General features: G+C 34.2%; 3 protein-coding genes and 1 pseudogene across 4 annotated transcripts; all 4 read left to right on the top strand.

Moving 5' to 3' along the window:
• The first annotated feature begins 6,115 nt into the window (after positions 1-6,115).
• Positions 6,116-6,763, top strand: LOC130975836 (receptor-like protein 46). Its single transcript, XM_057900565.1, has one exon. It carries the CDS (start codon positions 6,116-6,118, stop codon positions 6,761-6,763), a length of 648 nt encoding a protein of 215 aa, XP_057756548.1.
• An 829-nt stretch (positions 6,764-7,592) lies between these two features.
• On the top strand, positions 7,593-10,419 carry LOC130975835 (phosphatidylinositol 3,4,5-trisphosphate 3-phosphatase and protein-tyrosine-phosphatase PTEN1-like; annotated as a pseudogene).
• A 2,225-nt stretch (positions 10,420-12,644) lies between these two features.
• On the top strand, positions 12,645-17,045 carry LOC130977051 (receptor-like protein EIX2). The gene is made up of 2 exons (XM_057902050.1): positions 12,645-15,806; positions 16,670-17,045. Exon 1 carries the CDS (start codon positions 12,703-12,705, stop codon positions 15,802-15,804), a length of 3,102 nt encoding a protein of 1,033 aa, XP_057758033.1. The 5' UTR covers positions 12,645-12,702; the 3' UTR covers positions 15,805-15,806; positions 16,670-17,045.
• Positions 17,046-18,953: 1,908 nt separating this feature from the next.
• Positions 18,954-23,227, top strand: LOC130973660 (receptor-like protein EIX2). 2 transcript variants are annotated; one of them, XM_057898279.1, is made up of 3 exons: positions 18,954-20,303; positions 20,388-22,101; positions 22,488-23,227. In XM_057898279.1, exons 1-2 carry the CDS (start codon positions 19,001-19,003, stop codon positions 22,088-22,090), a joined length of 3,006 nt encoding a protein of 1,001 aa, XP_057754262.1. In that variant the 5' UTR covers positions 18,954-19,000; the 3' UTR covers positions 22,091-22,101; positions 22,488-23,227. The 2 variants fall into 2 exon arrangements, with proteins under 2 accessions (XP_057754262.1, XP_057754261.1); XM_057898278.1 differs by having other exon boundaries at positions 18,954-22,101.
• Positions 23,228-26,416: the final 3,189 nt, after the last annotated feature.

The raw sequence follows: 26,416 nt of genomic DNA, 5'->3' as shown, positions 1-26,416 counted from the left end.
TTGGGCACAACAGTTAGATATCCTCGTTTTGTGACTTTGCTATATACTAGTTGGCATGGTGTGCCTAAAAACCTCAAAGAGGGCATGTGGGAGTATGCCAATGTATGTAAGAATTATAGATAATTTTGTTAAGATTTATTTGTTACTTTATTTATGCTAACCTTTGACATTCTAATTTGTTGTCTTGTTTAGAAAAAATTCATTCTTCCAATAACTTCAAAGCCGTGGGTAATGAACGGATTTTGTCGTGCATGGAAAAAATACAAAGGCGAAATAAAAAAGGAACATTTCTTGAAGTACAACACAAAGAAAGAAATGATAAAGAACCGACCGTTAGAGATCCCTGAGGTTCAATTTCGCAAACTAATTCGGTATTGGAGTCTTCCGACTGTTAAGGTAATATTGTCTTTTAGTTCTTTATGTGATTAAACTTGGTGTTTTGGAAAAAGGTAGTGTGATTTTGAAAAAACAAGAAAACATGTTTATTAAGAATAATAACATCTCTTTTTCATGTTTATATTTAGGCTGTGTCTACTAAGAATGCTGAAAATAGGTCAAAGCAAACATGTCCTCACCGGATGGGTTCCGCAAATTTTGGAATAGTGCGCAAGCAGCTGGTAATATAACTTATTTTTTTGTGATTTCTCATTTATATTTAGGTTGTAGTTTTCTAGTTAGCATGCTTCATGTAAATTGTTCTATATGTACTCAAGCGCGACTCTAAAGAGAACAGTGAAGAACCATCAAGAGTTGAAGTTTTCATAGCAACTCGCACAAGTAAAAAAGGAAAAGAAATTGATGCTAAAACGCAAAGCACAATTGTGAGTTGTTTGTATTTGTATTTGGATTTGTACAATATTAATTCTATAGTGATTTCTATTAATATTGAGTTAATGTGGCAGGCTGAACTTCAAACCCGCATAGAAGCAGGGGAAAATGATGAGGATGCATTTATAGGAGTGTTAGGAAAGGACCAACCAGGTCGAGTTCGTTGTTTTGGGGCTTCGATTACAAAAAGCTCTCTTAAAAAGGATGAGGAGATTCAACAAGTCAAGGTTGAATACAACAACAAGGTTGAATCATTAGAGAAGAAGATGGACGGTGTATGTAGTTTATTAAAGGTATTGGTGCACCAAGTCAACCCTGGAATGAGTGAGGAAGAGGTAGCAGCCTTAGTGCAAGCTGTCCAAAATTCTCCTTTGGATGCCTCAAGTAGCAGACCGAAAAATACTCCTCGCTCCTCCGAATCAACTCATATTCCACCCAAAGATGTAAGTCACTATCTTTGGATCGATATATTTCCATTTAAAGTAGTTGACTTATTGTTGTTGTTGATTTTGGACATTTGATAGTGAGATAAAAGATTCTAAATGGTGCTAATGGTGTTGAATTGGAATCTGAATTCAAAGTTGTTGACTTTTTAGTAGTGTTTTGTTTTGTATCTAGTGTGGCATTGAATCTCAATTTTGGAAAACACGAGAAATCTTTGAAGATTTGCACTTTTTCCTAATCAAATTGGAAAAAGGAAAAGAAAAGAAACCATAATTGAATTTTAATGTTTTTGTTTGTTTTGATTTTTGCAGACTCCAGAAGGAATTAATGGCTCTCATGGTATATCTCATTTTGCTTGATTTATTTATTGGAGATCGGTTATAGAATTGATCCATATGCAATTTGTATTGATTCTCCAGTTGCTAGTATAAATTGTGCATGCATGTGACTGCAGGTGCAGTATAGGACTACAAGAATGGTTAATTTGGTTGTGAAATATATTAGGAGTTAGGGTGATACATGCCATTGTTGAGAAACATGTGACTGTTGCAGAAAAAAAAAGGAGGGGAGGGGGGCAGTTTGATTGTTAGCTTCCTAGCTATATCAGTACCCTTTCCCTTTTTTGAAAACTTTAAGAACAAAAAAAGTATAATGGCTTTCAATGAAAGAAAAGCCTTTGCTGGTTACAATTATTGTACAACTATAGCATTCATTTGTTGATAATATATGTCTCCATTTTTTGGTTTGGTATAAGATGCACTAACACAACAATATTTAAAATTATGCAGGGAAGTGCTGAAAACAGTTTCGCTCACAATGATGATCAGTAATCATGAAGTTTTATATTTTGTAATGAAGTGTAAAGGAAGTAGATAATGTAACCCATGTTGGAATTGTAATTCATGTATTAGGAAACTGCTAGTGGATGAGACTTTGATTTTTGGTATTTTGTTAGAGTATAACTAACACGTGATCAAACACTTTTTCTGTGACAAGTTTATGAAGCAAGGATTTGTTGATTTAAAATTAGTAGTCATCTTTTAAATTTTAAAATTATCTATGATTTTGTAAGGTTTATAAAAAAAGTAGTGCCAATAGGTACTGAACTATTTTACAGCCACGCTTTAAAAGGGTGGCCATATTGTACAACAGCAAACAATAGCCACGCTTTATAAGCGTCGCTGTAATTTAGTTCAGAACCTATTGGCACGCTTATAAAGCGTACCCATATCTCTACTTGTTGCCACGCTTTGGAAGCGTGGCGATATACGTTGCACTGCGCATGAACAGCCACGCTTTAAAAGCGTAGCTGTATCTCACACCTATTGGCACGCTTATAAAGCGTAGCTATATGTCTTGCTATTGGCACGCTTTAAAAGCGTAGCTGTATCTCACACCTATTGGCACGCTTTTAAATCGTAGCCATATGTCTTGCTATTGGCACTCTTTTAAAGCGTAGCTATATGGCATGCTATTGGCACGCTTTAAAAGCATAGCCATATCTTGCTATTGGCACACTTTAAAAGCGTAGCAATAGTTCACACATATGGCCACGCTTTTAAAGCGTGGCGATTTTTAAAAGCGTGGCAAGAAAAAAAGCGTGTCAATAGGTCACGAAAAGCGTGGCGATAGAGCAACCGGCACCCTCGCAGTTGTGACCCTTTCAAAAGCGTGCCGGTAGCTCAAAAAGCGTGGCGAAAAGCTATCGCCACGCTTTTAAGGACTTTTCGCCACGCTTTAAAAGCGTAGCAAAAATCTTGTTTTCTTGTAGTGACTACACCTAAGTAGAGAAAATCATTAATCTAACAAACAACAATAACACTTCATTCATATGTTTATCGCATAATTCTTCTTCTTGAGCAACTGAATAACAATTTTCAAAATTATTGATTCAAAAGAAAGACAAAATCACAAACAAATCAAACCTCATAACTTCAAATATTATTAATATAGGAACAAGCTCCAATATCTAGAACAAAGCATCTCGATCAACAACTAAACAAATTTATGCAATCTTCAAATAGAGTTATATAAAGGAATTAGATAATGATGCACATCAAACACTAATCGAATCTTCTAAATAGTGTATAAAACCTTATCATCAGGAATCGTACGGAATATGAAGACAAAGAAGATTAAAGCATGCATTTACAAAAGCAAGAAAGATTAGAACTGGCTATGAGAGAAATTGCAAAACGGAGCCGAAACTGAAGCCATTGAAAAAAAACGCGTTCAAGAAATCTACCAAAGGATAACCGAATATTTGGTAGAAGAAAAAGGATAGGAATAGCAAAAGCGGCAAAGGATGCATGATCACAATAATCAAAAGACAACAATGACACAGAGGACAACGATGACATTCCTATAGGCCTCTGATAGTGCCACAACTTGTACAAATAGGCGCGCTACTATTTATACAATTGTGATCCTACCATAGGACACTTGCTCCACATTACACAGATTAAACCTAAACTCTGATACCACTTTGTCATGACCCAAAATGAGTCATGACCGGCGCTTAGGAAAATAATCCTATAGCAAACCTAACATACTCAAATATTTGTTCCTGAAAAATATTTTTAGAAAACGGGGTGAGTTTTGTAACTCAGTGACTAGACAATACATCTATAATCGACATGAGACCATATAAATATTATTATCAAAGTAATATTAATTAGAAAGTAATAGTTGATAATAATAGGTAAATCAATAAGGGAGTTCTCATACAGAAATCAAATCAAAAGTCCACACATGGGCGGCTCCACCTCTATGGGTAGCCCTTTCCTCTTGTGTGTCCTAACAGAATAACAGATCTAACGTGTGGCCTACACGTTAGGCTAGCAACACCCCTGCTAATTGGAGTCTGAATCAGATGCATCTAAGTTAACGTCATAACCGCCGTTAACTACGGTTTTCTAATACAAGCCTCCCAAACCAATTCAAAATATATAGTTTCAAATACAATAAATCTTTAATCTCTCAAATATATAAGGTATCGAATCAAATCAATCAGATAATACTTTTTTTATCAGAAATCTTTTCAAATCATATTTTCTCAATCATAAAAACATATTTCATAATTTCAAAGTGAGTGCCAACAAATACTTTAAATTTCAAAAGTATATATTCGAATAAAATTAATATTTTAAAATAATATAAAGCTTTATCAAACATATATATATATATATATATATATATATATATTCTCATGTAAATCTCTAAAGTATGAATTTCATAAAAATAATTATTCAACTATAATAAATCAATTATTCTAATCAATTTAAACTCGTTCAAGACAAATATAGTGAGTATAATTCAAAGATCATAATAGATATATGTCAAAATAATTATAGATGCACAATCAAATAATTATAAATGTAAAGCTTACTCACAGCATGGTCCTAACGGACCGAAGAGACCAAACCCGGAGTGTCGAATTCAAGATAAGAAGGATTGAAGTAGAATAAAACAAATGAGCGCAGAATTTGGACCGGAGTAGTGACAAAATGGAGCTGGCGATAGTTCCAGGAATCTAAAACAGGCAAAACTAAAATCAAATTAAAACAAGGACATGACAGATTAAATAGTGGCATAATAGGACATGAAAGCTAGAGCAGAATCAAGGAAAAAAGCTGGACCGGGATAATGACAAGAACAATTCAGCTCCGGTGGCAACCACGACTTGGTTCAGATACATCCGAATGGCGACAGGAACAACGTAGCAGCGGGCGGCCCCTCCTTGGCGTTTCTTGGCAGCAGAGGCGCAGCGGCCATGGCAGCAGCAGCAGCGGAGTTCCAACGGCGGCGGAACCTCCCTGCGACCACTTCTCTCTCCACGCGCGTTCTGTTTCTCTCTCGGCGACAGATCTGGCGGCGCGAAACGGAGGCACGAACGGCGGCGATGGTGGCTGGGCTTGACGGCAATGACCCTTCCTGTGGCGGCTCTGGGTAGAACGGCGCGTCTTCCCTCTGTTTGCAAACCTCCATGGACGGCGACGATGAAGACCTCGACGGTGACGACTGGGACACGGGACGGTGACGCCTCCTTCTCCTTGCGCGACTCTCTCTCTCCCTCAGTTCTGGCCTTCATCGTGACGACACGACGGCGGCGACGGTGGCAGTGACGCCCACCGGCGCCACCTCCCTTCCTTCCTTTTCTCTTTCCTCTTCGATTCTCTCCCTCTTCTCTTTTTCCTTTCTGTTCTTTTGTTCTGCTATTGGAAGGGGTAAGGGCAACTAGGGTTTTGGTGAGTGTGTGGGGGAGTGTATTATGTCAAAATTAGGGTTAGAATTTTGGTTTGGAAAAAAAAAAGAAGGGTATTATAGGGATATTACAGTTTATAACAGTAAGATATAATAAATATAGGAATATGAATTCTTGTAGGTTACAAATTTGGTAAAACACTATTAATTTCTAATTATTGTCATTGATAATTTTGTAGCCTAATTTACATATATTTTTATTACTTGTATATTTTATTTTTTTGCTGATTTGAAAATAATAGTTGATTTGACAAGATTTAAGTGGTTGAGTCTAAAATTTTGCCAAACGATACTGTTGACATGACGTTAGTAGGAGAAGACAAATAACTTAAAAGTAACGTGGGTAAACTTATGAATCTACTTCCCTTCGTCATCATGCATATCACGAAGATGAAAGCCGTACCTTGTTGCAATTTAAGCAAAGCTTTGTGATTACTGAGCAATGCTTCTTAGGATGCTCTGAGTCATCCCAAAACAACTTCTTGGATTCCAACCACAGATTGCTGCTCGTGGCATGGCGTCGAATGCGAGGAGCTGACAGGTCATGTGATTGGCATTGATCTTAGCAGCAGCCAACTCTATGGTTCCTTGGATGCCAATAGTAGTCTTTTTTCACTTGTGCACCTTCAACATCTTTGGTCTTTCTGACAACGATTTCAATCACTCTCAGATTCCATCAAGGATAGGTGAGTTTTCGCAACTAAGATATCTAAATCTTGCACAACCCGGTGAAAACACATTCTTTGGTGAAGTCCCACCTCAAGTTTCGCATTTGCGCAACCTGTTGATTCTTGATTTGCGTAGTTATTTTGAGTATATTCCTCCAAATCCAATCAAGTTGCAACTCAAGATATCCACTCTAAGAAGCTTGATTCAAAATGCAACTAGTCTTGAAGTCCTCCGTCATAGTTTTGTGACCATTTCATCTTCTATACCTGATATGCTCACAAATCTTACATCTTTGCGAAAACTTGAGCTTTTCCATTGTGTGTTATATGGTGAATTCCCAATCGAGAGGTTTTTCAAGCTAAAAATGCTTAATAATCTTGGCTTATCCGGAAACAAATTATCTTTGTTCCCAGGGATAAGTTCTTCCAATGAAACTTTCCCTCCAATTCAAAACTTGGGATTGAGATCATGTAATTTGCATGGCGAAATTCCCTCTTGGATAATGAACCTAACAGATTTGGCATACCTAGATCTTGAGTATAACAATCTTCAAGGCTAAATTCCTCACTCTCTTTTTAGACTAGTCAATCTTGAAATTCTTTCTTTAAGCTTCAATTCATTGCAAGGACAGATAGAACTTAACATGTTTCTGAAGTTGAAGAGGCTTACTTGGCTTGATTTATCTCACAACAAATTGTCTTTGCTCAATAAAAAAGGTTCTTATTCCAATGTAACCATTCCTCCACTTGAGAAGTTAGATTTGTTTTCATGCAATTTAAGTGGAGAAATTCCATCTTGGATAATGAACCTAACTAGTTTACATTTTCTGAATCTTCAACAAACCAACCTTAGAGGTGAAATTCCGCACTCTCTTTAGTATTTACACTAGAGAATCTTACTTTTCTTTCTTTAGACAACAATGAGTTGGAAGGACGGTTTGACCTTGATATGTTTTTGAAGCTCAAAATGCTTTCTTTTCTTGGGTTGTCAGACAACAAACTCACTCTGTTCCCTGGAGAAGATTCTAAAAATGTAACTCGCCCTCCATTAGAAGTTTTACCCTTGGCGTCATGCAATTTGGTGGAGTTCCCCCCTTTTATTCAAGAACTGGATCAGTTGGGAAGTGTTGATGTGGGAAACAACAATATCAAGTCATTACCCAGTTGGATGTGGAGAAAAAGAAATCTCCAGAGTTTGTTTGCTTATGGCAATTCATTGACAGGAAGAATATCCCCATTGATTTGCAATTTGAAATCACTTGTGATTCTTGATTTTTCCTATAATAACTTAAGTGGTGTGATTCCTTCATGCTTGGGAACCTTTAGCAATCTCTTCAAGCTTTGATGCTCCAAGGAAACAAATTGGTTGGCCCCATTCCTCAAACATATATGGCTGGGAGTAACCTGAAGATGATTGATTTCAGCAATAATACCTTGAAAGGTAAGCTACCAAGAGCTTTGGTCAATTGTAAAAGGCTAGAATTTCTTGATGTGAGCCATAACCAATCAGTGTATCGAAATCCTCTATGGCAGGTGAAATCTGTGTTGGACATGACACACCATGAACATTATAAGGTGCAACTTTCGATCCATGGCCATGCATAATGTACAATATCATCTGTCTCTTCTCTCCATAGTCATGCATATGATTATAGCTAAAGCTTATCAATTTTAAATGTTTTCAGATCTATAATCTCTGTATAGAAGAAAGTTATGATCCGGCAAACTTTCATGGACGTGTCGAAGCATACCCTTTCGATGATAACCATGTACCGCCCCTTGAAATGATCAAAGATTTTTGTGAAAGTGTGCATTCATGGCTGTCAAGTGATCCAAAAAATATTGCTGTCATTCATTGCATGGTATGAGATCTCAGAACTTCACTTTGGAATGATGCCTCAACATCAAATAAATTTTGTTTACGTTATACTTATCATACAGCTTCTTACATTTTAAAACTTATTGTAAAGTTCTTCTACTAAAAACTAAGCATGAAGTTGCACTCCTTTTAGTTATGCATGATGCAGTGCAATTAACCAATGGATGCACATGAGATTCTTTAATTTGATACATGGAAAGGAATCATTAAGAAGTTGAGAATACATACAACATAATTTTTTGTTGCAATTGTGTAGGCAGGGAAGCGTAGAACTGACTTAATGGTGTGTTCATACCTAACTTATTCTGGCATGACAGCAGATGAGGCTCTTCAATTGTATGCAGAGAGAAGGACAACAAATAATGAAGGAGTAAGTTATGTTAGGTATAGTTCCATCAATTTAAAAATATAAATTTGTCTTCAACAACAGAGGAATTTGGATATTGACTCTTACAATCTGCAAGAAAGAAATATTATAAGGAATGGACCAATAAATCTAGGCCTTTATGATTTTGATTTAGTTTTCTAGGAGTATACCTTCTTTAAGTAATTTATTTACCCTTAACAAATATGAATGGTAGAATCCTCTGTGATTTCAGGTATCAATACCAAGCCAACGCCGTTATGTAAGGTACTTTGAAAGTGTACTTTCTACCCCTAGGGGCAGAGTGAGCTTGCCTCAACCATGTAGCAGAGAATTGCGCCGAATTCGCCTTTATGATACAGTTAACATCTGTGCAATATTCTTTGTGATTTCAGAGCTGCAGGAGGAGATAAGTTAACCCTCAGTTTCTTGATGCAACAATATTTTTGGATACCTTATTGTATGCATATTTGAGCAAGTAACAGAAGAAGTAGAATACATAGATTCTTTGATGTTAGAAATCTATACTAGTTACACTACAAAGACACTTGCCTAAGTTCCTTAGCTTTATTAGCTTAATGTTTTTGCAGCTTATTTCAGTCCAAAATCATTTATTAAGTTTATCTCATTGTTGATCAAATTCCTATAGCTTCCAACATATTTATTGTATGTATATGAGGCAACTAAGAACAACTAATGAATCAACTGCAAAATTCTTCTCTCTACACTTAACAAAGTTATGTTGTTCTTCCTTATTTACAGGCTCCTAACCAGTGCTATCGTCCGCCGGTGGAAATTTTCCGAGGGTGCTGCAGAGAGATTAAGAAAGGCTATCAGAGAACCAACAGTCCTCGCTACTATCTTTCTTATATCGAAGAAGAAAATGAAGATGGAACACAATCAGAACAAGAAGAACCTCGGATTGTTGTTCAAATGGACACAGAGAGTCCTGCAATATACAAGAAAACCTGTTTGGATTATTATTTCGACCAACCAATCCTAGTAAATAACCACTAATCATATTTAACACTACATTCAATCCATCTTCACCAATCATAAGGATCTTCTAATCAACTTTTTACTAGCAACAACCTTTGAACATACCTTGTATTCTTTTTTGCTTATGCATGAAAATGTGAAACAGCTACATGTTTTTCTGATAAGATTCTTGTGTTTACAGTTAACTGGAGATGTACGCGTGATATTCTATGAGAAAATGATAGGAGGCCGTCTCTTCTATTGTTGTTTCAATACAGCTTTTGTTAAGAACAGCATGGTACAGGTAATTTTATTCCATCAATTTATTTTGGCATATTTACAGTTAGATAACAATCAAATTGATGCTCCAATTTTCATGATCAAATTAGTCCCTTAGTTTTACTAACATTAACAACTGTAGCATGATATTAAGCAAGCTGAGAGACCATCCAATTTGATAACAGTTTACTAACAGAAGGACTAACTTGATTTACGGATTAAAATTGAGAGACTAATATCATCATTAGGTGAAAACTAAAAGACTAATTTGATTGTTATCTCTATTTACATTAAAAATGTGACTTTGTTTCCTTTTGTTATTTTGTAGCTGGGGATACAGGATTTGGACAAAGTTGGGAAGAAAGGAAGATCAATATGTGGAAGTGATTTTAGCTTGGAATTACTGTTTGGTCCTGCCAATTCATCAAGTGTATCCAATAGTGACAATGCTAGTATTGTTTCCTTGTGATCATAATATTTATACAACAGATAATATGAAAGGTCATGTTCAATTTTACATTACACTAACGTGTGCTGCCAAAAAAAAAACAGCAGAAAATTATATCCAATCATAAATGAGTCCATCAATGTTTTGTTGTGTAGTGTTGCATTCATTCTTTCAATAGTCTTGCTGTCTAATTTTTTTATTGGCACAAGACATTAGGAGAAAGTGCAAATGTTGTATTGTTTTGATGTTTGAGTAGCATTTCGAGAAGATGGGGTTTCAAAGCATATTATAATGCAAAAGTTGCTATGTTTTCACATAGAATTTAATTTCAATTAAAGTTGCTATGCACCATAATCATCCAATTGTCTTCCATGTCATCCAATTGTGTTAACATATAAAAATAAAAAGTACAAAGAATTTGATAACGAAAACATGTATGTAAGAACTAAGAAGTGCCATTTGTATAATTAAGGTAACATTTTCATTATATTGTAGAATAAAATTAAGCTTGTTATCTTTATTGACTTCACTATCACTTAAATACCAAATAAGCAAAGACAGACCAATAAACTATTACAACAGTGTTGAGCAATTCTATTGTTTATCATGATGAAGCCATATTTTATTAAGAATATTTGGTTTTTTCAATGCGTTAAATGTATAAAAAAATTTAAAAAGTTAATATTTGTGTTATATTTTTATAATAAAATATTTCATATTTATTAAATATTAGTCATTAAATTAGTTACTATATATTTTTGTATATTTATATATGTTGATTCACATATTTTTTAATAAAATAATTAATAAACAAAATAATTAAATTTGTAATAGACAAATAATTAAATTTGTTTACAAATAGTATAATAAAAAATTTATAAAATAGTAAAAACATATTTCTATATAGCAATAACTTATTAGTATTTGATTTTTAATGTACATCGCATAGAATCATTGATTTCGCACAAAAAATTTCAATATCTTTAATTATTATTTTTAGAACACTTGGTAGCAATAATGTTAGCACTAAATTGTTAGAATTCTAAGTATATTATTTTCTCTAATTTGTTGAGTGAACTTATACGAAGGTATATGAGACAACAAAAAAAAAAAATTATGAAGGTATATTTGTGTTGACTACGGAATTAGGTTTGGTTTATTTGTTAAAATTTTTTGAGAAAGAGTTTGTAGTTTTCAATATATAACATCAGTATCTTATTTTTCATTTGATAAATAAAAAAATATGTGTTTGTTTTTAAAAGATGAAAATGTTTTAATAAGCATTTAAGGTGATTTTTTTAAAATTGACCTATATTTATCAAAATTAAAAAATTTAATATAATTAATATAAATTAATTTTTAAATTTAACTTTTATATTTATATTTAGTATAGTATTTTTAATTTTTAAAAATTATTTTATTAAACGTAATTATTATTATTTATATTTATTAAAAAAATATTTAATTTAATTTACTAAACATAATTTTTATAAACTATTTTTAAAAAATAATATAAACATTTTACCAAAGTATAGTGAGGGCTAGAGAAGACTTAAGCTTATGTATAAACGAGAAAATTGACATAAAATTAGTGGAGATGAATGTCAGTGTTTGTCTAAAATGCAGGATTATTGTGTCAACTTCAATTACAAATTTTCGAGAACAGTCTTCTTAATCTTTTTTAATTATTGAAGCAGTAAAGTGTGATATGACTGATATCTCACAATTAATTTTATAAGTGAAACAAAAAAATATTAAAATATTAAAAATTATATTTTATTCTCTTAATTATTAAAAAAGATTGAAAGGGTCTATTTCTCAAATTTTCTAATTTATTTGCTACCCTAATTTGAAATATCTACAAAAGTGCAAAACTCACTTAAAGGGATAAGGAAGCCAATTTTTCTTGCCCAAAATGTACGAAAGAATAATTCACTATAGTATATGTATATTAAAATTAGCTATTAAAATTAATTATTAGTATAAAATATATATTAAAATATAAGTATATATTGAAAATAAATTCAATCAAATATGTATTTGTATCTAAATACATTAATAACTGATTTTTGTTTAGGAATATAATTTTTGAAGAATAATATTTATATATTTGAGAGTATATATATAAATATAAATATAAATGGTATTTTAAAAATATTTATTATTATTCACTTGTAGGGTTACCCAAACATTAGGAATATATGTCTGGTGTTGATTGTTGAGGTTCTCATATAATGCAACGTACATCAAACTTGTTAAGTCAATAGTTCAAGTCATGAGTGATGTGAGTATAGAGTACGTTGAGTGAGTGGAAGCATTTAGGCCACACATGACAAGTTATTTATATTGGATTTATTATATATCTTTGGTTTGAATTAGTCTTTGTGGAATTTGCTGTCCTCATTATGTATTTTTTGTGAGTATAACCATGCGTTGATTATATTGTTAATTTGAATCAGTTATTATAAATTATATTGGAAATATGGCCTTAGGTTGTTGAGCACACACAGATACACAACTTAACTTGAAATATTGTGTGGTTGGAGTGACGATGATGAATGGTGTAGTTTATTTGGTGTTGATGGTGCAGGTACTCGCATGGGCCAGCAGTGCAGCGGTGGTGGCAAGTGTGAAGTGCATTGAGAGTGAAAGGCAAGCTCTGCTTTCTCTCAAACGTGGCTTCAATCTCACCCATGATGATGATTGGCTGTCTTCCTGGGGAGATGGGGAGCACCAGAAGGAGTGTTGCAACTGGGAAGGCGTCAAGTGCAGCAACCACACAGGCCATGTTGTCATGCTTCATCTTCATGCTGGTGATTACACTCTTGGATCCATAAGCCCATCACTGGGTGAGTTACATCATTTGAACTATTTAGACCTTAGTGGTAATCACTTTACTCACACCCCATCCATCCCTTCTTTCATTGGCTCTTTAACCTTTTTGACACACCTCGATCTCTTTGCTTGTTCCTTTGGTGGAAACATACCCCCTCAATTGGGAAATCTACTCTTCCTCCAGTATCTTGATCTTAGTTCCAATAATCTGGTTGGAGGATTTCCTCTTCAACTCACAAATATGTCATCCTTGAGATATTTGGATCTTCGTTATAATAGCCTTAATGAAACAATGCCACCCCAACTTGGAAATCTCTTATCCTTGGAACATCTTGATCTAAGTGCAAATGCATTCACTGGAACCATTCCTAGTCAATTCAAAAACCTTTCTCGTTTACAGCATCTTGACCTCCATCCTGATTACTATTACAAAACCATGTCATTAAGTTCAGATTTACAATGGCTATCTGAGCTTTCAACCATGAGGTATCTTTCACTTCCTTGGGTGAATCTAAGTGGTGCCAGCAATTGGCAACAACAAGTGAGTAGCCTTTCTCATCTTCAATATTTAGACTTGCATGGTTGCAATCTTGTTGATTCCATGCTCACTTCATCACTTGCATCCACTTCTCTCTCATCTGTGGATATCTCTAACAACTCTCTAAGGGATGCATCCTTCATATTCCCCTGGTTGATGAATTCCACTCGTAGCCTTGTTACTCTCATAATGAATGATAATGGTTTAACAGGAACCATTCCAGAAACATTCGGGGACAACTTGAACTCCCTTGAGGAGTTAAATCTTGCAAATAATGAGCTCAAAGGCCAAATACCTCTATCCTTGTTTCATAGTTGTAATTTGGCATGGCTTGACCTATCCAACAACAACTTGACAGGGGAGTTTCATGAATATATTCGAGAGTATTCTCGTTGTGCTCATAAACCCTTACAAATCTTGGATCTGGGATGGAATGAAATTACGGGGATGGTGCCTGACCTCTCTCAGCTTCAATCTTTGCAAGAGTTACGACTTGATAACAACAGATTAAATGGAAGCATACATGAAGGTACTGGACAACTATCCAACTTAACTGAGTTAAGCCTTGGAAATAACTTCCTGACAGGTTTGATATCTGAAGCTCATTTCTCAAGACTTTCCGATCTTGGCACTTTGGATTTGTCTCATAATGCATTGGCTTTTAATGTTAGCGTCGATTGGATTCCCCCTTTCAATTTAACTGACATTTATTTGGCCCGTTGCAAGTTGGGGCCTGACTTTCCAACATGGCTTCATACCCAAACCATGATTGAGTATTTGGATATTTCCTGTGCTGGAATTTCTAGCACTGTTCCAAATTGGTTTTGGGAACGCCTTCCTTTTATGATGTATTTGAATATTTCTCACAACCGTTTTCCAGGAAAAATTGAAGACCCACCTATTGTTTCTTATTATGTGTTTGCAGTAGCTTTTGTTTCTGACCCACATCTTTCAATTGATTTGAGCTTCAATTTATTTGAAGGCCCAATTCCAGCAATCCTTTCAACTGCTACACAAACTTTTTTGTCCAATAACAGATTTTCACTTGCAAATCCTTTTTTATGCGCAAACTTGACCAAATACATGAGATTTATCGATTTGTCAAACAACGACCTTAGAGGAGAACTTTCGGATTGTTGGAGGGGTTTTGAGTCATTGGTCGTCCTAGATTTATCCAATAATCAGTTTTATGGAAACATGCCAAAGTCTTTGGGGTCATTAAGAAATATCCAGTCAATACATTTAGGAGGGAATAATTTTTCAGGAAAGATACCATCATCCTTGCATAATTGCACACAACTACAAATTTTTGATGCTGCACGTAATAAGTTGTCAGGAAGAATACCAAGCTGGATTGGGGATAATATTCCAAAGCTACTTGTACTTAGCTTACATTCCAATAACTTTCATGGTAACATTCCATTAAGCATGTGCAATCTCGATGAAGTTCATGTCTTGGACCTCTCTTTAAATATTCTGTCTGGCAGTATACCTAAATGCATAAGTAATCTGTCTGCTATGGCCACTCAAGAAAAATCAAATGCAACGATTACTCATGACTATCATTATGAATATCGCGATGAGTTTAGCCGTACTGACTCTGAAGTTTCCGGATTTTATAATGATAGCGCATCACTGACATGGAAAGGGAAAATGTCAAAATATGGAAGCACCCTGGGATTGTTGAGAAGTATTGATTTCTCCAGCAACAGGTTATCAGGGGAAATACCAACTGAGATGATGAGTCTTATTGGCTTGGTTTCTTTAAATCTTTCAAGAAACTTTTTTAGTGGACACATTCCTCCAACTATTGGACAACTGAAGTCAATAGATTTTCTTGATCTATCCAGAAATCATTTGTCAGGAACAATTCCTTCACAACTTGCTCAGATTGACGATCTCAGTGTTCTTGACTTGTCATACAATGATTTATCCGGAGAAATCCCACTTGGCACGCAACTTCAAACTAGGGATGCCTCTGCTTATGCAGGAAATCCAAAACTTTGTGGTGCTCCTCTCAACAATACTTGTCCCATACATGGTCACCAGATCAGTGAACATGATGCTGATGGTGATGATGAACAATTTGTAAGCGAGGGGTTCTACATTGCTATGGGTGTTGGATTTGTTATGGCATTTTGGGGAGTGTGCTTCTCTTTGATTTTGAAGAAATCTTGGAGATATGCTTATTTCAAGTTGTTGAGTGATGTCTATGACAACCTCTATGTATTTACAGCGATCAAGGTGGCCAAACTAAAAAGGATCAAATCTCAAATATGAAGGTATGCACCGTTTTCATTTCTTCTAGTTTTTGTTATTGTTGATATAGTTGTTATATTCATAATATTGGTATATCAAAAAAATTAATATCTGATCTATGTAAACGAAACAAAATATAGTAGTGCTAAAATTTACTTTATTATAGTTAAAACTTTAAGTTGGACACACCAAATAAACCATTTATTATTGATTTTTTAATGGTTAAAACATACCTTAGTTGATTACTTCCAAGTTAAAACAGTAGCTTACTTATAATATTAGTTCCTAGCAAACATATGTTGTATTTTACCAAACATGAGTTTGTTTGATGCAAGGAAGATCTTCATGGTTATCCATTTGAAGTGGATATGTTTTTGAGAATAAGTATCACGTTTTCTAAGGATTTCCATGCGTTAAAGATTATGTTGTAGGTGCGAATTGATGAAGTTTGGACAGGATGCTTTTTCTTATCACTGTTTATATTTGGGTGTGAAGCTTGGTTTTATATATTTTATTGATGCGTGACTTAGTCTCGTGAATAAAATACTATTCACGTTTTTTGGTTTAAGAGTGCATGTTTTAGTGTGTTTTTGTATAAGTGGATTTCATTCAATTTCTCTAGTGCTACTCTGTTTTCGAGAGCTGTTGATATACTTACTATACTCGAGAGTGTTTACTGTTTTCACTTTTTATACATGCAGACTCTTTTATTATATATTTAGGCTTTATATATACAATTGTAATTATGTGTACTTGTTCTTGTGTTAATAATATATGTATATGGGATATGGCTTGCATTTATATTACTTAAATGTATAGTTCTGCTCTTTTACACTTATATGTATTTTGAATATTATCTAACATGTAATGTTGTCATATCTTTCAGGCAAAAGAGTAGCTTTGTTTGTGATAGCCAGAATCTTCATGCATGTGTATCCATTTGGAAGGAGACCAATAACATTTAGAGATGCAATTAATATAATAAGTGTTATGTTTGCATATTCTAGCCCTTTTTTTAGGTTTTCTGCTGTAGCTGGGTGGAGTGTGGAAGAGGATTCACATTTCACCTATATTGCATAGTGTTTGTTTTGTTATATTGGTGTGATTGTGAAACTTGGCCTTGTTTTATTGCTGTAATTTATTTTCAAAAAGCATTGGTTTCCTCTAACATTTCAAGAAACACAATGAGAGGAGATCAATTTTAACTATAGGACAATTGAAGTTGATAAATTTTCTTGATTTATTTAAAAACTCTTTTTTTTGGAAGGAATATTCACAACTTCTCATCATTTTTATGTTTAATTTTGTATTGATTTTTTCCATAAAAAAAATAAACTACCCTCGTGGTGGTTTCCACTTCTCAACTGTATCATTTCCATCACGTGAAATATAGCGCAAGATATCTATCTATTTATATATCTATATAAAAGTTTATCCTAACATATAATAGAATGAAGTTATGTTATATTATTTTTTGTATTTATGCCTCGTCAATAATTTTACATACATATTTGTCAATTTTACAATATAAAAAATAATTAAATTTTTATATAATATTAATATATCATTTATGATTAATCATTACAAAATTTAAATTAATTTTAATATATCTAAATAAAATTTTAAAATTTTTAATTAATTGAATTTAATATATATCATTAGTCAAAACTTAAAAAATAACGGTTACATATAATTATTATCTACGTTAAAACAATATATTTTTTGTATTTCTTTTTTTTAAATAATTATATTAAATTATATATAAATTTTTAAATAAAAATTTTGTATAATATTTTTTATAAATTAATTTTTAAATTCAATATTAATTTACATATTATTAATTCATCCGTAATATATATAATATAGGTTAATAATCAAATTAATCTCTCAAATTGTGATGGAAGTGTGAACTTAGGGGATGATTGTACTGGTTTTGGGTGGATAATTCGCGATAGCTCCAGTTAATGAGTAATGGGATGCTCAGAAAATTCCTTGGATCTAGTGTCATCAAGATGGAGTTGTGGAGTATATGGAAATGTTTGGCTTGGGCTTGGGAGGCGGGTCTTAAGCTTGTTGTCTGTGAGACAGATTGCGCAGCAGTTTTTGAGCTAGTGACTGGTTGGCAAGTTCCACTCTGGCATCTTGAAAAAGAAGTAATACAACTGATCTTTGAGTTGAAGTTGAGAAGAGATTGGGATATTCGTTTTGAGCTTATCCCGAGAGAAGCTAATATCGTGGCAGATCGGTTGGCAAAAATAGGATCTGGAGGTAGCGGAGCTAATGAGGTTCACCTTTGGCACCAGCCGCCAGAGGTGGTTTGTCCTCGCTTGCCGTTAAGAACCTTATTTCTTTTCTTTTTCTTTTCTGCTTTTTTTTTTTCACTTGGTTGTTCACCAAAAAATTAGTCTCTCAAAGATAAGACACTCTTCAAATTCATTCGTGAAAGATTTTTTCAATCAAATTGGTCCTTTAAAAATTGGGAATTAATTATATTTGCCCTCTAATCACTCTATTAACAATTTTTTTTCAAAAATTGACATGATAAAATACCTGATATGTCTAATTGGATATTGATCAAATATGTTTATAAAAATTTATTAATTTAGTCATCTTCCCCAATTACAGGAATCCTATTTCTAATATAACCTAGTGATTAAATTGATTGATTTTCATAAATATATTTAGTCAACGTTTAATTCAACATGTTATGTGTCATGTATACCATCAGTTAACATTTTATATACGAAAATTGTGAATGGGGTAATTAAAAGACAGATATGATTAATTCGTAATCTTTAATGGACTAATTTAATTAAAAAAATCTTTGAAGGACAAATTTAAAAAATGTCTTATTTTTTAAAAACTAATTTAACTATTAATCTAATATAATATTTTAAATTTATATTATAATATAATTAATTTAGCTCTTAATATATGGCAGGTCTTAATCTAGTCTTAATTAAAACGCGCTGATCAACTTCATTCATCTGTATGGGTTCACTGCACTAGTGCACTAGTTACTTGGTCTAAGTAATTAATATCTATTAGTTAAACCGCGTTGATCAATTCAACTCCATTCTTCATGTCTTCAATTTTGGACTAGTCTTTGACACATAAGTAGCTAGCTTAAGCTTAATATATGACTGACCTTTGCTCTTGTAAATAATCATTCCTCTTTCATTCATGTATACACGCTTCCGTTTGCTACACAATTACCATGAATCCAAGGTTTTCTATGGCATTTCATTATTATGTCTTTATTGTGTTCTTCATGCACATATCAGTGTTACATGTACTTGCATTAAACCCCATGATTGTCAACGTTACTGTGAAGTGCATAGAGAGTGAAAGGCATGCACTACTTGCTTTGAAACAGGGTTTTCATCTCAACAACAATGCTTGGCTTTCTTCTTGGGGACATGGAGACAATCTAAAAGAGTGTTGTAACTGGGAACACATTCAGTGTAGCAATGAAACAGGCCATGTTTTGAAGCTTGATCTTCATGTTTCTGATCATATTGTAAGAGCTGGCTCCATTACTGCAGCACTGGCTGAGTTGCATCATTTGAATTATTTGGATCTTAGTTACATTTCTTTCAATCTCACCCCATCAATTCCTATCTTTATTGCCTCTTTAACCCATTTGAGATACCTCAATCTTTCACACTCTGGCTTCCAAGGAAAAGTACCCCATCAGTTTGGGAACTTACTCTTCTTGGAATATCTTGATCTTGGATATAATAGCCTCTTAGCAGAAATTCCTCCTCAAATTTCAAACCTCTCAAATTTAGTGTACCTTCATTTGGGATCCAACTCTTTTCATGGGAACATTCCTCCACAACTTGGAAGTCTCTTATCCTTGAAATATTTGGATTTGAGTGAAAATGATTTCAATGGAACTATTCCTGAAAATTTTGGAAATCTTTCAAATTTGGAGTATCTTGACCTTAGCTCCTCTTACCAAATATCTTTGAGTTCTGGTTTGCAATGGTTATCTCATCTTTCATTTCTGAGGCATCTTTCACTCCCTAAGGTTAATCTTAGCACTGCAAACAATTGGCAACAACTAGTGAGTGGTCTTTCTCATCTACAATACTTGGACTTCAATGGTTGTGATCTTTCAGATTCCATCCCCTCGTCACTTTCTCCAGCTGCAAATTTCTCCACTTCTCTGTCATTTGTGGATCTCTCTGGCAACAATTTGATGAACTCGTCTTTGATATTTCCATGGATAATGAACTCTACTAGCAGCCTAGCCATGCTCAATTTGGATCATAATTCTCTGAGGGGAACCATACCACAAGCCATAGGGGACTTGAGCTCTCTTGAATACTTGAATCTTGCCAGCAACCAACTCGAAGGCCAAATACCTATATCATTGTTTCATGTTTGCAGCTTGAGAGAATTAGACCTTTCCGGAAACAGGCTGAGTGGCCAGTTTCATGAGTTTGCTAAAGCATTGTCCAATTGTAATCACAAGCAATTGCAAACTTTGAATATGGGATGGAATGAAATTACAGGTATGGTGCCAGATCTTTCTTCATTTTCATCATTGCAAGTGTTACGACTTGATAGCAATGGATTAAATGGAACTTTGCATGAAGGCATTGGACAACTATCCAATTTGAGGGAGTTAAGGCTTGGAAATAACTCATTGGAAGGTTTGATATCTGAGTCTCATTTCTCTAAACTTTCCATGCTATTGACTTTGGATTTATCTCATAATTCATTGGTCTTTAACATTAGCAATGAGTGGGTTCCCCCTTTCAAATTAATCAAGATTAAATTGGCATCTTGCATTTTGGGCCCTGACTTTCCAAAATGGCTTCAAAACCAACATAACATGAATTGGTTGGATATTTCTGGAGCTGAAATATCTAGCAATGTTCCTAATTGGTTCTGGGAATTCCTTCCCACAATGGTAAAATTGAATCTTTCCCACAACCATTTCAAAGGCAAAATTGAAAATTTACCTTTGATTCCTCAGAGTGCCTTGCAGATTGATCTAAGCTCAAATTCTTTTGAAGGCCCAGTCCCAGCATTTCTTTCAATGTCAGCACAAGTGTTTCTGTCCAACAACATGTTTTCAACAGCAAATCTTTTTCTGTGTTCTAACGTGTCTGCGAACACTGAGTATTTAGATTTGTCAAATAATCACATTAGAGGACAGCTCCCAGACTGTTGGATGAATTTCCAATCTCTAGGCTTCCTAGATTTGTCCAACAATTATTTTCATGGCAGCTTACCGAGATCTATGGGATCATTGAGGCAAATTCAGTCATTACATCTAGGTGATAACAATTTTTCTGGAGAAATACCACTGTCCTTTGTTAATTGCACAGAGCTAAAACTTTTTGATGCTGCAAAGAATAATTTAACTGGGCCATTCCCTAGCTGGATTGGAAATAATCTTTCAAATCTGTTTATACTTAGCTTGCATTCCAATCAATTTCATGGGAGCATGCCTCTAAGTATATGTAATCTTGATGAGCTTCATTTGTTGGACCTCTCTTTGAATAGTCTTTCAGGGAATATACCTAAATGCATAAGAAATCTTTCTGCAATGGCAAGTCAAGCAACTTCAAAGGTTGATATTTTCTATGCTTATGATGCATATTATGATGATTTTGATGGCATTACCAGCTTTGGAGTTAATGCTGATAGTGCTTCACTTATATGGAAAGGAAAAATGTCAAAATACAGAAGTACATTAGGACTATTGAGAAGCATTGATTTGTCAAGTAACAGATTCAATGGGGAGATTCCAAGTGAGATGATGAGTCTTGTTGGTTTAGTTTCTCTTAACATTTCGAGGAACAAGTTAGTTGGTAATATTCCTCAAGGTGTTGGACAATTGAAATCCTTGGATTTTCTTGATCTGTCTAGAAATCAATTGTCTGGAAGGATTCCTTCACAACTCTCTCAGCTAGATCGTCTCAGTGTTCTTGATCTATCATATAATGATTTATCAGGCCAAATTCCACTCGGTACCCAACTTCAAACAAGAGATGCATCTGCTTATATAGGAAATCCAAAATTATGTGGTGCTCCTCTCAACAAAACCTGTCTCATTCCTACACAGAATCCAGTTGATGGAAATGATGATCACAAAGAACAGTTTTTTACTGAGGGGTTTTACATTGCTTTGGCGATTGGATTTATTATGGGGTTTTGGGGAGTTTCCTGCTCATTGATTTTGAAGAAATCTTGGAGATATGCTTATTTCAAGTTCTTTAATGATCTATATGACAAGCTTTATGTATTTGCTGCAATTAAGATGGCTAAATTAAAGAGACTCAGATCTTAGTATACATACAGGTATGTAACCCTTCCATTTTTGTGTATTAGTATCTGTAGAATTAGTGTAAACATAATATATCCATCCAGATCCAGGCATCCATATATTTTGAAATTATTCACTATAAGATAAGATGTAAGTTGAACAAATATGCATTATTTTAGCAATTATTAGTAGATAGTATTGTTCTTCTGGATCATAAGAATTGTGATAATGTAGATACAGTTAGGATTAGTGTTGGTCGTCTATAAAATTGTAATAACAATGTGAAGTTGTTCTTGTGTTATACTGAAAGATAATGTATATGAGATGGTTTGCATTGTATGTTACTTAAATATGTTCTGCTTTTTGTCACTTCTGTGTATTTTGAATATTACTTAATATGTAACTTTGTTGTATATTTCAGGTAAAAGGGTAGACAACATCATATGTTAAAAGAAGAGGTTTGCTTGTGATACAACCAGGATCTCCATGTGTATTCATTTGGAAGGAGATCATCAAAATGTAGTGATGCAGATGATAACAAGTGCTGTGTTTGCATATTTTAGCCCTGTTTAGGTTGTCTGTTGTAGCTGCAGGGTGGAGTGTGGAAGAGGATTCTTTGAAACTTGGCCTTGGTTTGTTGCTGTGATTTATTTTTATGGATGATTTATGTGTTGTTATGAAAGTGTTTGTAGTGAGTTAATAGTCAATTTAACCCATGAAATCTGAGGTTGGACTTAATTTAATTCTTAAAATTTTAATATACTCAAATTAGACACCCAGAAATTTATAGTCGTAACTCACATTAATCATTGAGTTGATCTATATCAGTGGCGTATTGATTTGGTACATTAACTTGTTGTGATTTAGATTCCTTACTTAGATTCCATGCACATTGAGATTTATTAGAACTTTCGGGAGCTTGACTGCTCCTAGAACCCCAAATTTTTCAAATTGAACTTATTATTGTTGTCTTTGTGAAGATGTTAGGAAGTCAGTCAAATTTCTAAGAGGTCTAGCAGATCTCAATTACATGAAAGAGAAATGCTAGGGGTCAGCAACTTTTGTGATTTGTAACCATCAATGATAGTTTTAATGGTGTGAGATTTCATCCAATGGCTCACTTTTCTTTGCTAGTTACATGCTGGCCAAAATTTAACAAAGTTGCTGGCCCCCTAGACTTTTCTTTACATGAAATTTAGATGGGAAGTCCAAATCTTAATAAATTAACATGTAAAATCAACATGTTATTCATGAAAATCAATTCAGGCCTAACGCGAGTTATTATTATAAATTTTGGAGTTCAAATTGACTCAATTATAATTTTAGGGGTCAATTTGAATCCAATTTCAAATTCCAGAGCCAAATTAAATATTAAATCAGTAGTTGTGTTTTCTATCAAGTTATCTATTAAGTTACTAGGTATTTAATCTATTGCTCTAAAAATCTGAGTGATAATGTATCATGTAATTTGTCATATGTTTGTCTACTCAAAAGTTGAAAATTAAAATTAAAAAAAAATCGATAATATTTGCCTTGAAAACAAATTTAAAAAGCCAAATAAATTTGTTATTTAAATTAATTCTAGTTCTCGTGTAATTATATAGTAAAAACTCATTCAATTATAATTATGACTTTAGATAATTATTTAGGTGAAAACTCAGATGCAGTCAATTTCACATGAAGTTAATGACTGAGAATCGTTAAATAATTTAACTGATTTGACTAAATTTTCATCAAACAGCTCTCAATTATTAATTTTACGTAAAGTTGACTACACCTAAATTTCCACCAACTATTTATCGTCCGCCGGTGGAAATTTTTTGAGGGTGCTGCAGAGAGATTAAGAAAGGCTATCAGAGAACCAACAGTCCTCGCTACTACCTTTCTTATATCGAAGAAGAGAACGAAGATGGAACACAATCAGAACAAGAAGAACCTCGGATTGTTGTTCAAATGGACACAGAGAGTCCTGCAATATACAAGAAAATATGTTTGGATTATTATTTTGACCAACCGATCCTAGTAAATGTCACGACCCAAAATGAGTCATGACCGGCGCTCAGGAAAATAATCCTATAGCAAGCATAACATACTCAAATATAAGTTGAATAAGTAAGTTACAAATATTTTACAAGTTCTAAAATAAATATATATATTTTTAACAAAAATTAAAATAACTAAAAATGGTTGGATCCTGCCTGTGACATATGGAGCATAAACTTCTAGGAATTCAACAAAGAATAGGTACTCATTGCAGACCGTTACTCTTGAATAGAAAGTCTCACATAGTCAAATATTTGATCCTGAAAAATATTTTTTAAAAAAAGGGGTGAGTTTTGTAACTCAGTGACTAGACGATACATTTATAATCATCATGAGACCATATAGATATTATTATCAAAGTAATATTAATTAGAAAGTAATAGTTGATAATAATAGGTGAATCAATAAGGGGGTTCTCATACAGAAATCAAATCAAAGTCCACACTTAGGCGGCTCCACCTCTATGGGTAGCCCTTTCCTCTAGTGTGTCCGTACGGAATAACAGATCCAACGTGTGGCCTACACGTTAGGCTAGCAACACCCCTGCTAGCTGAGGTCTGAGCCAGATACATCTAGATTAACGTCATAACCGCCGTTAGCTACGGTTTTCTAATACGAGCCTCCCAAACCAATTTAAAACATATAATTTCAAATACAACAAATATTTTATCTTTCAAATATATAAGGTATCGAATCAAATCAAATATATTTCACAATTTTTAAAGTAAATGAGTACCAACAAATACTTTAATGCATCAAAAACAGATATTCAAGTAAAATCAAATATTGTGGAATAATGCAAAACTTCATAAAAATATATAGTCTCGTGTATAGTTCCAAAAGTATAAATTTCATAAAAATAAATTATTTAATTCTAATAAATTAATTATTCTAATCAATTTAAAATCGTTCAAGGCAAATATATAGTGAGTATAATTCAAAGATCATAATAGATATATATCAAAATAATTATAGATGCACAATCAAACAATTATAAATGTAAAACCTACTCACAGTATGGTCCTAACGGACCGAATAGACCAAACCCAGAGTGCGTCTCACGATAGCGACAAGGACCACAACACCAAGCAGTCATTTCAAATCGAATACAGAGACAAAGGCAGATAAAATTCTAGAAGATCCAAAACAGAACAAAGACAAAAATAAATCAAAACAAGAACAAGGTAGAAAAATGAAATGGTGGCAGAGATAAAGTGAAAACAGAACAGACTAAGGGAAGAAGCTAGACCAGAATAGTGGCAAGGTAGTGTTGCCGGTGAGTTTGGAAGCTCCGGCGTGATTTTCGGTGACGGTAGCGCCATTCCTGGCGACTAGAGGCACGGCGACGAGTCTCTTTCTCCTCCGGTGAGTTCCTCCTCCCCCTATGTTAGTGCATGGTGATGTTTCTCTTTCTGCGAACTATCTCGTTCTCTCTCTCTCTCGTTCGAGCTCCTCTTCCCGGAAACCCAACGGTGGCAGTGGCGGCGCAGAAACTCGGCGACGGGGTCTCCATCGGCAAAGATGGATCTGATGACGATGAGACTGACCGCGTCCCTCTCTTCCTCGCGGGTCCTCCTCCTTCTCGGCGACCATGATGGCAGCACCGCAAAATGCTAACGGCAGCGACACTCCTCCAGCTTCCTTCAACTCGCAGACTCCCTCTTTCTTTAGGGTTGACATCGATGGCGACTTGGCAGCAGCAGAACTTCGGTGACGAGGCGTGGAGGCAACAGCCCCTTCTACCGTTCTCTCTTTTTTTTTCTGCGTGGGTGTATTTGTGTATGGTGTAAGTTTTGAAAAGAAGGGGCTGTGGTTGATGAGGAAGAGTGGAAGTTGTTTAGTAATTTAGGGTTAGGGTTGGGTAGGAGGAATAAGGGTAATGTAGGAATTTTGATAAAATTAAAGGGTAGAATAGTAATAATAGAAAAAAAAGAAGCTTGGGACATTACATTCTACCCTCCTTACAAAAATTTTCGCCCTCGAAAATTGATACAGTGTACAAAAGAAGGTAACCAAAGTCAACGACATTTTTTTTCAAAGATTTAAGAGAATGTTTCAGAACACAATCAGGTAAGATATCCGTCAACAATGGATGCAACTAAGAGAGAAACAAATATTTCAAGCATAAATACTATCACGTCAAACAAATTTAAATTGAAACAAAAGATGCAAAATTTATGAATTAGAGTAATAGGGATCAGGGGCAAATGTTTTTCCATCAAGAATCTTTAGAGGATACCTAAGTACACAACCAAGCAAGGGTATGTATAAGCAGAAAGACAAAATCGACAATAGAGAAAGTAAGCA

The sequence above is a fragment of the Arachis stenosperma genome, chromosome 4 (genome assembly GCF_014773155.1).
Source record: "Arachis stenosperma cultivar V10309 chromosome 4, arast.V10309.gnm1.PFL2, whole genome shotgun sequence".
Lineage (NCBI taxonomy): Eukaryota > Viridiplantae > Streptophyta > Magnoliopsida > Fabales > Fabaceae > Arachis > Arachis stenosperma.
This window is presented reverse-complemented; position numbering and strand designations above follow the sequence as displayed.